The 15,282-nt window shown below is 34.8% G+C and overlaps 1 protein-coding gene and 1 pseudogene across 6 annotated transcripts in view; one reads left to right on the forward strand and one right to left on the reverse strand.

The window, feature by feature from the left end:
* The window catches only part of IFT25 (intraflagellar transport 25), a 39,361-nt gene that overhangs the window by 3,476 nt on the left and 20,603 nt on the right, over nucleotides 1-15,282 (forward strand). For all 6 annotated transcript variants that reach the window (XM_036107476.2, XM_078073117.1, XM_036107475.2 and 3 more), the window contains one exon: nucleotides 5,023-5,135. In XM_036107476.2, coding sequence (XP_035963369.1) covers nucleotides 5,038-5,135 — 98 coding nt within the window. In that variant the 5' untranslated portion in view covers nucleotides 5,023-5,037. The remainder of the gene's footprint in view (nucleotides 1-5,022; nucleotides 5,136-15,282) is intronic.
* Nucleotides 12,800-14,193, reverse strand: LOC118545319 (small ribosomal subunit protein eS1-like; annotated as a pseudogene).

Genomic DNA, 15,282 nt, shown 5'->3' on the forward strand with positions numbered 1-15,282 from the left:
GATTGACTTTTTAAGCCTGAGTCTAGGCCTTTATTGTTATCCTTATTAAATATATTATTCATCATATCCCATCTTTCTTTCTTGCTCAGATCTTTTTGTGTGCTAATTCTGTCATCTAGCATATTAGCTGACATCCCAGCTTGTGTCATCTGCAAAATTGATAAGAATACTTTTTCTATCTTTAATTAATAAAAATGTTGAATGGCATAAGGACAGAGGTCTTCCACAGTTCATTTTGTTCCATTAATCATCATTCTTTGAGCATAGCCATTCAAAAAGTTAAAAAAATTTACCTAAAGTACTGCCTGTCACCCAACCTACATTTCTCCATCTAGTCCATATGGAATCTTGAGAAGCTTTGTCTGAAGTTTTGTTGAAATATTCAGAACATGTCCCTAATTGGTACTAACTCTATCAAACAAGCAAAAAGAAATGTATAGGTTTGGCATAACCTTTGTGAACTAATGTTACTGCTGCTTTCTATTTTACTACTATCTTTATGTTTTCAGGGCTATCATTTTATATATTTTATATATATCATTTTATATATATTTTATATTTAATGAAGTTTAATAATTTTAGAATTTTGTTGAGAATTAACATCCAAGTTCATCAATATGTATTTCTAGGAATTGACCATGTTTCTTCAAACCACGTACTAACAGTGTTCATCTAACACTAGTTCTCTAGTATCAATAGTATTAAATGCAAGAAAAAAGCCAAGAGAAGAGGCACAAATAGAAAATATTAGAACACATGCCTTTTTTCTTGACCAGTCTTACCATGGCTTTTAACACTATCATGCTAGATTTTAAAATTACAATAAAAAATGAACTTTATGCCAATAAATATAAAGATTAAGAAGAAATATATAATGTTTCTACAAAATGTAAATTTCAAAATTGACCTAAGATGGTGTAGAAAACCTGAAAAGAACAGTTGAATTTCAAATAGTAAAAAAAAAAATCTATCTACAAAGATTTTACCAGGTTTACAGGATCAAATAACCTTTGTCTTTTACAAATTGCTCCAACAACTAGAAAAGGGGGAAGCTCTGTAACTTATTTATGTTGGGAGTACAATCTTGATTATAAACCAGATACTCAGGCCATTGTGCGTCCAACTTTTGATTTCTGCTCAGGTCATGATCTCAAGGTTGTGAGATCAAGACCCCCCCCCCCCCCCCACCGTCAGCCCCGCACTCAGCTTGGAGCTGCTTGTCTTTCCCTCTGCTCCCCCTACCCCGTATAGCTGAAAATTTTCCAATTTTTTGTAGAGTGTGTTTACTGATAACACATACTTTCAGCTTTTGTTTGCCTGAAAATGCCTATATTTTGCTTTCACTTGCAGAGGATATTTTTGCTGGATGTAGAATTCTGTATTTTGTCTGTTAGCACTTTAAAGATGTCATTCCACTGTCTTTTGGCTTCCATTGTTTCTGATGAGAAGACAATTTTTATTCCTGTTCTCCTAAGCGTAATGTGTTTTTTGCTTTGACTACTTTTAATTTTTTATCTTTTCTTTAATTTTCAGTGATTGACTAAGATGTGTCTAAGTAGGGTTTTCTTTTCTTTTTTTTTTTTAAAGATTTATTTTTATTTATTTGACAGAGAGAGCGAGAGAGGGAACACAAGCAGGGGTAGCGGGAGAGGGAGAAGCAGGCTTCCCCTGGAAGAGCAGGGAGTCCAATGCGGGACTCGATCCCAGAACCCTGGGATCATGACCTGAGCTGAAGGCAGCCGCTTAACCAACTGAGCCACCCAGGTGCCCCTAAGTGGGGTTTTCTTTGTAGTGTTTATCCAATTTAGGGTTCAAGAGCTTCTTGGATCTTGGGTTTATGTCTTTCATAGACTTTGGAAAATTTTCAGCTGTATCTGTTCAGATTTTTCTTCTAAGCTACTCTTTTTCTCTTCCCCTTATGTATTACATGTATTACATATATTTCTGAATAGTTTGATAGTGTTTCACAGGTATCTGATGCTCTGTTCTGCTACTCTCATTTTTTCTCTATGTTTCATTTTGGATCATTTCTGTTGACCTATGTTTAAGTTTACTGACCCATTCTTGTGTTGAGTCCAGTCTGATGCTAAGCCCATCTAATGAATTCTTTATTTGAGATACTATACTTTTCAGTTCTGGAATTTTCATTTTGTTCTTTTTTAGAGTTTCCATTTCTCTGCTAAAATTCCCCTTCTATTCAACCATTTTGTCCATCTTTTCACTAAATTATCTAACAGATTCATAGTAGCTATCTTTGCTAATTCCAATACTTATCCAAGTATTCATTAGATCTATAGATCTAATGAAGTGATTTTGTACATTGGATATTGTGTTTAAAAGAATAATAGACACTAAAGTAGATAATGACTTATCCCAGAGAGAACTCACTCTTTTCTTTGCCCCACAGCCAGGATAAGGGGCAGATCACTTCAGTCCACCTAGGGATTGGACTGACTTGTAGTTTTATTTAAATAGTTTCAGTTTACCTCTGATTTCAGATACTTGGGAGTGAGATCAGTTCCCTCCATCAGGGGTTTAGGATCTAAGTACCCAAGATCAAAGAAATCTTTCTTTGCTTTTCAGTTCATACACCCAGTTTCCTGTGAAGCTCCACTTAGGGGATGGTTTCTTTGATCTTATTAGGGGTTGAGATGGGTTGGGGCTGGGTTGTAATTTTACTTCACTTTACTTAGTTGCACTTTAACTCTGTGACACAGCAATATGGCTAAGTCTCAAAAATATAATGAGTGATAGAAACCAGATACAAATGAGTACAAGCTATATGATTCTATGTATATAAATTTCAGGCAAAATTAATCTGTTAGAAATAAGGACCATGCTTATGTTGGGGAGGAGGGAGGGAAGTGATTGGAAGGGGGCATGCAAAGGGCTTCTCAAGTGCTGGTAATATTCTATTTCTTTACCTTGGGTGGTGATTACCTGGGTGTGTTAACTTTGTGAAGATTTATCGCTCTATATAATTCTGATTTGTGTTCTCTTCTTTATGTATGTTATAGTTCAGTAATAAAAAAAGAGTGCATGGGGGTGGGTAAATGCACAAGAAAACAAAGTTAAAAAGAAAAATCAAGCTACAGAGTAGTAGAAGATATTTGCAACACATATAACAAAGGATTTGTATCCAGAATGTTTTATTTTAAAAATTCCTACAAATCAAAAAGAAAAGGACAAAAAAATTTTAAAAAGCACCCCAATAGCAAAATGAGCAAAGGATGAGGAAAAGCAACAGAAAAAGAGGCCTGAATGGCTCATAATCATATGAAACAGTATTCAACCTCACTAATAATCATGGAAATACAAAGTATATCCTGTTGAGATACCATTTCACACCAATGAGATGGGCTAAAGCCAAAATATCTAATACCAAGTTGGTGAGAATATGAGGAAGCAGAAACTCTCAAACACTGCAGATGGTAGTGTAAATTGTTAAAATTTCAAGATCAAATTGATCAATTACTGACTTGAAGATATGCTGATTGTAAGTTTCTGCAATTTTACTTCTGTAAAGAAAGATACTCTTATCATAAAGACTTTCTCCCACAAATGCTAAGGATACATACAAAGGTATACATTTCAACTTTGTTTATAATAGCAAAAAATTGGAAACACCTAAATATTCATCATTAGAGAAATGGAGAAATACCTGACAGCAGTTAAAGTGAATAAAGTAGGTTTACATGTATCAACATGATAAAAATTTGAAAACAAAATATTGAATGAAAAAAGCAAGTAGTATAAGGATATATATACTGAGAAATCATCTAAGTTTTAAAAGGACGGTACATATCGTTTATGGATACGTATATGATAAAAGTATAAAATATAGTAAGGAGAGATATTCATCAACTTCAGAATAGCTATTACCTCTGGACAAGGAAGGAAATGGGCAAAAATGTTAACATTTATTAAATCTAGGCAGTGGGTACATAGTTGTTTAATATATGTGATACTCTGTGCTTTGTCTATTATTTATTTGAAATAGTTTCATTTTTTTAAAAAGTCAGCCGGAGGCCAGGGAATAGTTTCATTTTTTTTAAAAGTTAGCTGGAGGCTAGGGTATGAAGGGTATTGGAAGCCTTCCTTCTTTTTTCAAACACTCTTTGTCTTTTAATTCTTTATAGATACAGCTTTTACAGTCACTTTGCATTTATATATTGGTTTGTGCCCTGTCACCACCAGATCAAGGAGGAGGGTGGGTGAGATCTGATAGAATCTTCTCTCACCTTCTCTGTCTAATCCACCAAGGTCCTTATCTTTTCAGGATATTTTTATTAAACTTAAAATATTACCATACAATAGAAATGTCTTTAAATCCATGACCCAAGTGACTGGTATAGAATTTAAAAATAAGCAAAGTTTGTCTTCTCTCTTATTTTACATTCTGCTCCAAAAAATAATGATGGTAAGATATTTTTTAGCATGTGAATAATATTATTTGCTACTTCAGTTGATAAATGTATGGATAAACAGTCACGTGGGGCACCTGGGTGGCTCGGTTGAGCATCTGACTCTTGATTTCAGTCATGGGTTCAAGCCCTGAGTTGGGCTCTGTGCTGGGCATGGAGCCTACTTTAAAAAAGAAAAAATAAAACCAGTCACGAAAACGTCTGTTCTTATGCTCCAGATTTTTTTTAATTTCAGAAATATAATGATATAAATAATTTTTTTTAATTTACCCATTAATTCGTGTTACCTTAGCCTGTTAACTGTTTCTCTATCATTATTGAGGACTTTTAATTTTAGAATCAGAAAAATGATGTCAGTTAGAGTAGTTAGTGTCTTGTTTTGTGGAGTAGAATAGTGGAAATAATCATTATCTTACAGATTATTCCTGGGGAAGGTTAGAAGTTTACTTACATAAATAAACATGTTAGGGTCCCTCCCACTTGTTGAATAGCTTGGTTGTTAAGCTGTGTGCTAGGCAACAGGCTTTCTCTCTCCCTTTTCTCGGATAAAGTTCAGAGAACCAAGAATTTGCTTTTGTTATTATTGTTTTATTTGCAGGTTAAACACTTTAAGATGAGAAAAATTGATCTGTGTTTGAGCTCTGAGGGGACTGAAGTGATATTAGCTACATCAAGTGATGAAAAACACCCACCTGAAAATATTATTGATGGGTAAGAGTTACTATTTTTTCTTCCTTAAAGTCTTGATATTAGGTCAGTGAACCCCTTGAGTACTGGGACTATGCTTTACAACAACTAGAACTTTTAAACATAGTTTAATAAATGTTTGGTGAAGTATATTACTTGACAATATCCACCTTTGGTACCATTCCTGAAACAAATTCAGTTGTGCATATTTAGGTTTTTGATCCTTTTCTTTATAATTTTTAAACTGACCTTTTATACAAATAGTTTTTTAAGAAGTGGTTTAACAAGGCAAAACTTTAAACAACTGTCTCATTTTAGGGAAGAGTACATTGTAATATCTGGTTGTGATTTTATTCCAAGTTTTTTTAGTAAATAGGAAGAAAACATTATAACTTCTCATTATTGCCTATTTCCTTAGTGGTCTAAGCAACATTTGCTGAACTGAAGGCTTGACTTCCTGCTATCTATCTGCATTGTTTGGTTCTCAGTTTCTTGATTTCATTACAGTTTCCTCTCTTTACTGTGTTAGAGCTTATTCAAGGTAGAGATAAATATCATTCTCGGACTTTTAAATTCCAAGAAAAAATAGTTAATGGAAAAACTCCTTTTTTGATAGTTTTGACTATTTTATTACTCTCTTGGTTTCTCTTTCTTGGTATCTGTACAGTGACCAAAGTTTGATTCATAGAATCATATAATTTTAGAGCTGGAAGGACTTAGGAATTTATCTTATCTAAACCTTTCATTTTAGACTTATGGTAAGAGAGGTCTAAAGAGGTCAAGTACTAGTTTTAACTACTGAAGGCAGAGCCAGTTATAACACAGATCTTGTGGTATTTTTGTGTTCTATTGTAAATTCCATGTATCTGGATAAAATTCTAGCAACTAACCTCTTCCTTTAAGCCTAATAGTTATCTCTTCTCTGACATCTGTCCCTTTGGCCTCATGTAGGATTAGTTTACCTTTTCGTCAGACTCCAAAAGAATTTAGTATATGCATCTATTACCTTTTTATCCCTTTATTGTATAATTATTTATTTAATATTTGTGTCCTCTCTTAACTATGAATTCCTAGAAGTTAGAGACTATGACTTACTCATCTTTGACTCCAAAATGTCTTAAAATAATTGTTGAGTAGCTTGTTGAATTAGATCATCAAATATCAGTCAAATTCAATTAATACTGGAAAGTAGCTGAGTATACACACACACACACACAAACATACATATATATATGTATATATGCATGTATTATTTTATAGTCGCGTAGGGCTTTATCGTTTCATAGATGTTATGTCATTTGACCCTCACCATAAGCTTGGGAAATAAGAGGCAAAATATTTTTAAAATGTATTTTCAACCTTATTTTAAAGATAAGGAAAAGTATTATTGGAGGTAAAGATGACTTGTTCAAAATTACACAGATAACCAAGTGGTGGAATCAAGATTAACCTCATGTCTTCTAACTCCCAGTTTGGGGTTCTTTGTATTATACTATGATAACTCAAACTTTAGGGGTTTTTTTGTTTGTTTGTTTGTTTTAAAGATTTTATTTATTTATTTGACAGAGAGAGACACAGCAAGAGAGGGAACACAAGCAGGGGGAGTGAGAGAGGGAGAAGCAGGCCTTCTGCTGAGCAGGGAGCCCAATGCGGGGCTCAATCCCAGGACTCTGGGATCATGACCTGAGCCGAAGGCAGATGCCCAACAACTGAGCCACCCAGGCGCCCCCGAACTTTAGGTTTGAATCCAAAACTAAACATCCGTTTTTTCGCCTGTGCCTCTTAATCCTTCTTTGTTACTTCCTGAAATTCAGGTAATAGCTATTTATCCCACTCTGTCTCAGAGTAGAGAAATTAATGTGGGAACTGCTGTGATGATACACAGGTATAATGAGATTTACCTTAAGTTGTTTTCAGAAATAGAGATCTTTCTGGGGCACCTGGGTGGCTCAGTCGGTTGAGTACCTGACTTCCGGCTCAGGTCATGATCTCAGGGTCTTGGAATCGAGCCCTGCGTTGGGCTCCAGGCTCAGCAGGCAGTTTGCTTGGGCTCCAGGCTCAGCAGGCAGTTTGCTTGTCCCTCTGTCCCTCCCCCCGCTGTCTGTCTCCCCCAAATAAATAAATTTTATTTATTTGTCTCTTTCTGTCTCTCTGTCTCTCTCCCAAATAAATAAATAAAATCTTTTAAAAAATTTAAAAAAAAAGAAATAGAGATCTTTCCAAAGATCAGTCCATATTAATGAATGATTAAGGACATAACATTTAGATTGGACAAAACCCTTAATACAGAAAACTATATAGAATAAAAGCAGTTACTGACCTGATAACAGAACACATCAGAGACTTTTAATGTATATGTATTTCCAACAAGTACAATTAGACTTTATATAGTAGGTATTAAAAATTAATCTCTGCTCCTAAGTTGGTTTGTCTAAATGGAAGTAACCATAGAATTATTTGGAGAAAACAGTGCCATAAGATTACCCCCATTAGATAGGTCTCCCAACTCTCAATTTCCTCGGAAATAAGAGTTAAAGAAAGTGATTATATTTCTACTTGCCTTTGACTCTACTTTTGCCCTCAGGTATTTAATATATCAATGAAAAAGGAGAAAGGAAGTTCTACACTAGAATAAAAAATGAGTTAAGAGAAAAAGTAGAAGAGAGAGAATTAGTCCTTTCAGCATAATGTAGAATACTAGATTTACAGTTAAAATTCCTGGTTAAGTGATCTATATATATTACCTTGGACTAAAAGCATATGTGTTACTCTTTGAGCCTCACTTTTCTGATCTGAAAAATGGGGATAACACCACCTTCCCTGACTACCTCAGAGTTGTGAAAAAAGTCACGAGATAATAGATGTTAAACAGTTGTTAACTGTAAAGCCTTATTTAAAAGAAAACTAGTAGGACGCCTGGGTGGTGCAGTGGGTTAAGCATCAGATGCTTGATTTTGGCTCAGGTTGTGATCTCAGGGTCACGGAATGAAGCCCCGCACTGGGTTCCACACTCAGTGCAGAGTCTGCTTGAAACTCTCCCTCTCCCTTTGCCCCTTCCCCCACCCCCACACTCTAACATGAGTGGTCTCTCTCTAAAATAAATAAATAAATCTTTAAAAGAAAACTATCATTTAAAAAAATTTTTTATTTTTAAAGATTTTATTTATTTATTTGACAGAGAGAGACACAGCAAGAGAGGGAACACAAGGGTGCCTGGGTGGCTCAGTCGTTAAGCGTCTGCCTTCGGCTCAGGTCATGATCCCAGGGTCCTGGGATCGAGCCCCGCGTCAGGCTCCCTGCTCGGCAGGAAGCCTGCCTCTCCCTCTCCCACTCCCCCTGCTTGTGTTTCTGCTCTCGCTATCTCTCTCTCTGTCAAATAAATAAATAAATAAAATCTTTAAAAAAAAAAAAAAAAGAGAGGGAACACAAGCAGGGGGAGTGGGAGAGGGAGAGGCAGGCTTCCTGCCGAGCAGGGAGCCTGACGCGGGGCTCGATCCCAGGACCCTGGGATCATGACCTGAGCCGAAGGCAGACGCTTAACGACTGAGCCACCCAGATGCCCCGAAAACTACCATTTTTATGACTTTGTTATACCTAACTATGAGAATTCAGTTATATGTCGTTTAAATATTTATTTATTTATTTATTTTTTAAACTCCAGTATAATTAACATACAGTGTTATATTAGTATCAGGTGTAAAATATAATTATTCAGCAGTTCTGTACATTACTCAGTGCTTATCACAAGTATACTCTTAATCCCCTTCACCTATTTCATCCATCTCCCCACCCACCTCCCCTCTGGCAACTACCAGTTTGTTCTCTATATATGAGTCTGGTTTTTTTTTTCCATATTTGTTTAGTTTCTTAAATTCCACATATGAATGAAATCATGTGGTATTTGTCTTTCTCTGACTGACTTATTTCGCTTAGTATTATACTCTCTAGCTCCATCCATGTGTTGCAAATGACAAGATTTCGTTCTTTTTTATGGCTGAGTATTATTCCACTGTATGTATACCACATCTTCTTTATCCATTCATCTATGGATGGACACTTTGGTTGCTTCCATATTTTGGCTATTGTAAATAATGCTGCAATAAACATGGGGGTGCATATATCTTTTCAAATTTGTGTTTTCATTTTCTTAGGGTAAATACGCAGTGATGGAGTTACTGGATCATATGGTGATTCTATTTTAGTCTTTTGAGCAACTTCCATACTGTTTTCCACAGTAGCTGCACCAGTTTGCATTCCCACCAACAGTGTATGAGTGTTCCTTTTTCTCCACATCCTTGCCAACACTTCTTGTTTCTTGTGTTGTTGATTTTAGCCATCCTGACAGGTGTGAGGTGATTTATCTCATTGTGGTTTTGATTTGCATTTCCCTGATGATTACTGATGTTGAGCATCTTTTCATGTGTCTGTTAGGCCATCTGTATGTCTTCTGTGGAGAAATGTCTGCTCGTCTTCTGCCCATTTTTAATTGGATTATTTGGGGGGTTTTGCTGTTGAGTTGTATAAGTTCTTTCTATATTTTGGATATTAACCTCTTATTGGATATATCATTTGCAGATATCTTCTCCCACTTGGTAGGTTGTCTTTTTATTTTGTTGATGGTTTCTTTCACTGTGTAAAAGCTTTTTATTTTGGTGTAGTCCCAATAGTTTAATTTTACTTTTGTTTCCCTTGCCGGAGGGGATATATCTAGAAAAATGTGTCTACGACGGATGTTAAGACATTACTGCCTATGTTTTCTTCTAGGAATTTTATGGTTTCTCACATTCAGGTCTTTAACCCATTTTGAGTTTGTTTTTGGGTATGGTGTAATCAAGTGGTCCAGTTTCATTCTTTTGCATTTAGCTGACCAGTTTTCCCAAAACCATTTGTTGAAGAGACTCTCTTTTTCCCATTGCATATTCTTGCCTTTTTTTGTCATGGATTGACTGTATACTCATATATGTCACTTTTTAAAATATTTTATTTATTTATTTTGAGAGAGAAAGAGAGTGTGTGACCAGGGGGAGGAGCAGAGGCAGAGGGAGAGAGAAAATCTCAAGCAGACTCCATGCTGAGCGCAGAGCCCGACATGGGGCTTTTTCTCACCACCCTGAGATCATCACTGAGCCCAGATCAAGAGTCAGACGCTTAACCGACTGAGCCACCCAAGCCGCCCCTGCCCCTATGTCATTTTTAAAACCAGTACATCTCTATATACTATTTGATGTTGTTACATTGGTCATGTTCATTAAAATCACCTGAGAAACAGAGGGCAATTAAAAGTCATTTAAATAAATAAAACTTAAAACCATATAAATATAAATAAAAAATAAGTTGTGAAATAGTAAGCATAGTATAAAAAATCCAAAATTGTGAGTTGGACCTATATTGTTTTGTTTTGTTTTTGGTAACAGCTTTATTGACAGATAATTCACATAGTGTGCAATTTACCCATTTAAAATGTACAATTTATTGGCTTCCCGCATATTCAGAGTTATGCAGTCATCTCCACAATCAATTTTAGGGCATTTCATTACCCCCCAAAAAACCTTGCAACCCATTGCAGTCACCTTATTTCCCCTATCGCCACCAACCCTAGGTGCTCACTAATCTACTTTATATCTCTGTAGATTTGCCTATTCAGAGATTTCATATAAATGGAATCATATATATGGTCTTTTGTAACTACCTTCTTTCATTTACATGTTTTCAGGGTTCATCCATGTTATAACACATCTCTGTGCTTCATTCCTTTTTATTGACAAATAATATTCCATTTCATGGATATAGCACATTTTATTTATCCATTCATTAGCTGGTGGATATTCAGGTTATTTCTACTTTTTGGCTGAATGTTCTCCAATCTTATTAAAAAATGCCAAATTATAAATCCAAGAAACTCAGGAAACCCCAAGCAAGATACATACAAAGAGACTTTACTGTAATCTGCTGAAAAATAAAGAAAAAAAATTTAAACAGCTGCAGAAAAAAATACATTAACTACAGGGGAACAGTAGTACCAGTGACAGCTGACTTTGCATCACAAACAGCGGAATACAGGTGACAATGGAATAGTAACATAAATGCTGAAAAAGAAACAACAAAAAAACCCTGTCAACTCAGAATTCTGTATTTAGCTAATATATTCTTCATAAATGAGGGTGAAATAAAAACATTTTATTCACCACAAGTAGACCTGTATCACAGGAAATGTTAAAGGAAGTTCTGCATGTTGAAGTGTTAATAATACTAGATGGAGATTTAAAACTACAGCAAGAAATTAAGTGCATTGGAAATGATAAATGTAAAAAAACTATTCTTTTTCTTTTAGTTTTTTAAAAATTCAACTGACCACCTAATGAGGAAAAACACATTGTGCTGTGGGATTTATTATGTATATATGTAATAAATGTTACATATGTAAATGTAAAATATATGAAAATAATGGCACAAAAATGGAGTTAAATGTAAATTGACTATCACGAGGTTCTTATGACCTTGAGAATAACCACACACACACACACACACAAAGAAAATTAAATGGAATTTTAGCTTTTTTTATTCAGTCAAAAGTAGATAGAAAAGGAGAAATAGAACAAGAAAAAAATAGATAGGAGGGACAAATAGAAAATGAATAGCAAGATGGTAGACTTAAACCCAGCCATATCCATAATTATATTAAATGCCAAGGGGCTAAACACTTCAATTAAATAATAGAAATTGACAGAAATTGTCAGACTGGGTAAAAATACAACACACAGGTATATGCTCTCTGCAAGAGATGTACTTTAAATATAAAATCACAAATAGGTTGAAAATAAAAGGATGAAAAAGATGTATCCTATAAACACTAAACATAAGAAAGTGGCTGTGGCTATATTCCTATCAGACAAAGTAGAATGTAAGATAAGGAGAATTACCAGAGATAAAGGGGACATTTTATAATGTTTGAGCATTCTTTCATCAGGAAGAGATAATCTTCAAAATACATAAAGCAAAAACTGACAGATGAAAGAGAGAAATAAACAAATCCACAATCATAGGTGGAGATTTTAACACCTTTCTTTCAGTAATGATAAAGTAGCCAGACAAAGAATCTAAAGATACAGGTAGTAAAGACATTGTAAAGATAGGATGATCTGCACAACAGTGTCAGTCACCTTGACTGAATTGACATTTATACAACACTATGATCAACAATGGCACTTGGAAGAAGTATACGGTAAACATTCACTGAAATGTACTGGACCATGAAGTCAATAAATTTCAAAAGATTGATACCTTAGGGAATATGTATTCAAAAAATTGGTACATGTGAGATGATGGATGTGTAAACTAACTTTATTATGGTCATGATTTCACGTAAACAAATCATCATGTTGTATACCTTAAACTTACACAATGTTGTATGTTGATTAAATTAAATTAAATTTAATTTAATTTAAATTAAAGCTGGAGAAAAAAGAATTTGTTCTCTGACCACTATGTAATTAAATTACAAGTAAATTTTTAAAAGATATCTGGAAAAACGTCCCTGAAACTTAGAAATTAAACATGGCACTTCTTTTTTTTTTTTTAAGCTTTCCTTTTATTAATCCTCTGTAATACTTCTAGATCACTACAGCTTAAAATGGATCACTACCCTTTTGCAGCTATTTAGTAACAGAGCAATGGATAAAATCCATACAACAGTTCAGAAAAGTTCACATCACCATCAGTTCAGAATATCTGATTCACCAAGCCTACATTATTTAAAAAGAATCATCAGAAATTAAACATCACAAGTAAGATTTTTTATTTGTCACCATTAAATGTCTGAATTTTAAACAGATTCTTGGACTGGTGGTTCATATCCATCAGCTTGTTCAACTTTAGCACCGGTCTCATCCCCAGTAGCTTTTCCAGAATTACTACCTTCACTATGAAGCTCCAAGAGCTTTCCCAATTCAAACTTGGGCTTCTTCAGCATTTTTACTTTTCTAACGAAGACATCATGGAATGGATAATAGACTGACAAGCTTTTTCTGTATCTTTTCCAGTGCTGTCTGAAATCAATTTATTGACCACTTCTTCCAAGTCATTTGTCTGCACCTCTTGGGTCATGATTTCCATCATCTTTTTCCAAGTTTGATGGACCTGTTGGTGCTGAGCATAAGAGGTCTTCCAAATCTGATTGTTGCGTTTTTTAGTAAAACCAGCACAAAACAGGGGCACCTGGGTGGCTCAGTTGTTAAGCATCTGCCTTCGGCTCAGGTCATGATCCCAGGGTCTTGGGATGGAGTCCCGCATCGGGCTCTCTGCTCCGCAGGAGGCCTGCTTCTCCCTCTCCCACTCCCCCGCTTGTGTTCCCTCTCTCGCTGTGTCTCTCTCTGTCAAATAAATAAAATCTTTAAAAAAAAACCAACACAAAACAGATGAAGCAAATAACCATCAGTAGTCTTGACATCAGCATGAGCTTTAATCATGGTCTGCCATTTTTTTGACCATGGAACACATTTTGTCATGGGTAAGATCCATGCCATGGAAATTAGTCAGGCTTTTTGCCCTGAACATCCTCAGTAATTAGCTTGAATTTGCTAAATGCAACTTCATCATTCTGCAGGTCAGCAAGGCTCACTTCAAAATCACGACCTTGAGGCCATCAGATGCGATTTTGGTTCCTTGAGTTCTTGTGACTAATGTTTTTCCAATATGTCTTATATTGTACATAGCTGGTGCTTTCACATCGTACCAGTCTTTCTTAGAAAATGTATCAACCACTTTCTTCTTGGCTCCCTTATTGCCACCTTTCATAAAGCGCTTGTTCTTGCCGACTGCCATGGTGCTGCTCAGGGAGCCCAAAGGGCTAAACATGGCACTTCTGAATAACCCATCGGTCAAAGAAGAAATCACAAGGTATATTAGAAAATATTTCTAACCAAATGATAATGAGAACACAATATATCCACGTTTGTGGATGCAGCTAAAGTGATGCTTACAGGGAAATTTATTATAGCATAAATATTTTATCTTGAAAAGAATTTTTAAAAACCAGTAATTAAATTTCCACAGTATGAAGCTAGATAAAGAAGAGCAAATTATATCCAAAGAAAGTAGAAGAAAATAAATAACAAAGGTAAGAGCAGAAATCAATAAAATAGAAAATAGACAATTAGAAAAAATTAACAAAGCCAAAATTGATTATCTGAAAGGATTATTAAAAGTTATAAACCTCTAGGAAAATTGACAAAGAAAGAATAGAGAAAATATAAATCACCAGTACCAGCAATGAAAGAAGCAACATCACTACAGTTTCTAAAAGATTAATAAGTCACTATCAAGGACAAATTTAGGATATCAAATAATTATGTTTTATACCTGAAACTAATATGTTATATGTCAATTATACCTCAGTTTTAAAATATTTTTAATTAAAAAGAACAAATTTAGGCTAATAAATTTGACAATTTAAGTGGACTGATTCCTTAAAAAAACTCAACCTATAAAAATGACAAAAGATGAAATAGAAAATTTGAATAGTCTTGTATCTCTTGTATAAATTAAATTCTATCAAATATTCAGAGGAAAACATAAATCTTTCAAAAACAGAGCAGGAAACATTTCTCAAATTGTTTTTTATGAGAACAACATGGCCCTGATACCAAAATCTGACAAAGACATTACAAGGAAAGGAAAAGGAAGGAAAGGAAAGGAAAGAAAAAAAGCATGGAAACAAGAAAGGAAAATTAAAGACTAATATCCTTTATGAACATAGACACAAAAATCCTTATAAATTGAATCCAGCAAATGGAATTAATCCTGGGAATGCAAGGTTGGCATATTTACCACATTATCACAGGAATACAAGGTTGAGTGTAATTCACTACATTGCCAGAACAAGGGGGAAAAATCATATGATCATCCCAATAGATGAAGAAAAAGCATTTGACAAAATTCAGCATTCATTCATGATAATAATTCTTAGCAAACAAAGAAGAGAAGGGAACTTCCTCAATCTGAGAAAGGCATCTACTAAACGTGTTCATCTTGGTGGTGAAATAATAAATGCTTTCCCCTCTGAGATTGGAAAGGGAGCAAGAATGTTTGCTCTCACTGTTCCTATTCAGCATTGTTTTGGAGGTTTTAGCCCATGCAATAAGGCCAAAAAAAGACATAAGGATTAGAAATAGTA

The sequence above is a fragment of the Halichoerus grypus genome, chromosome 5 (genome assembly GCF_964656455.1).
Source record: "Halichoerus grypus chromosome 5, mHalGry1.hap1.1, whole genome shotgun sequence".
In the NCBI taxonomy this organism is placed as follows: Eukaryota; Metazoa; Chordata; class Mammalia; order Carnivora; family Phocidae; genus Halichoerus; species Halichoerus grypus.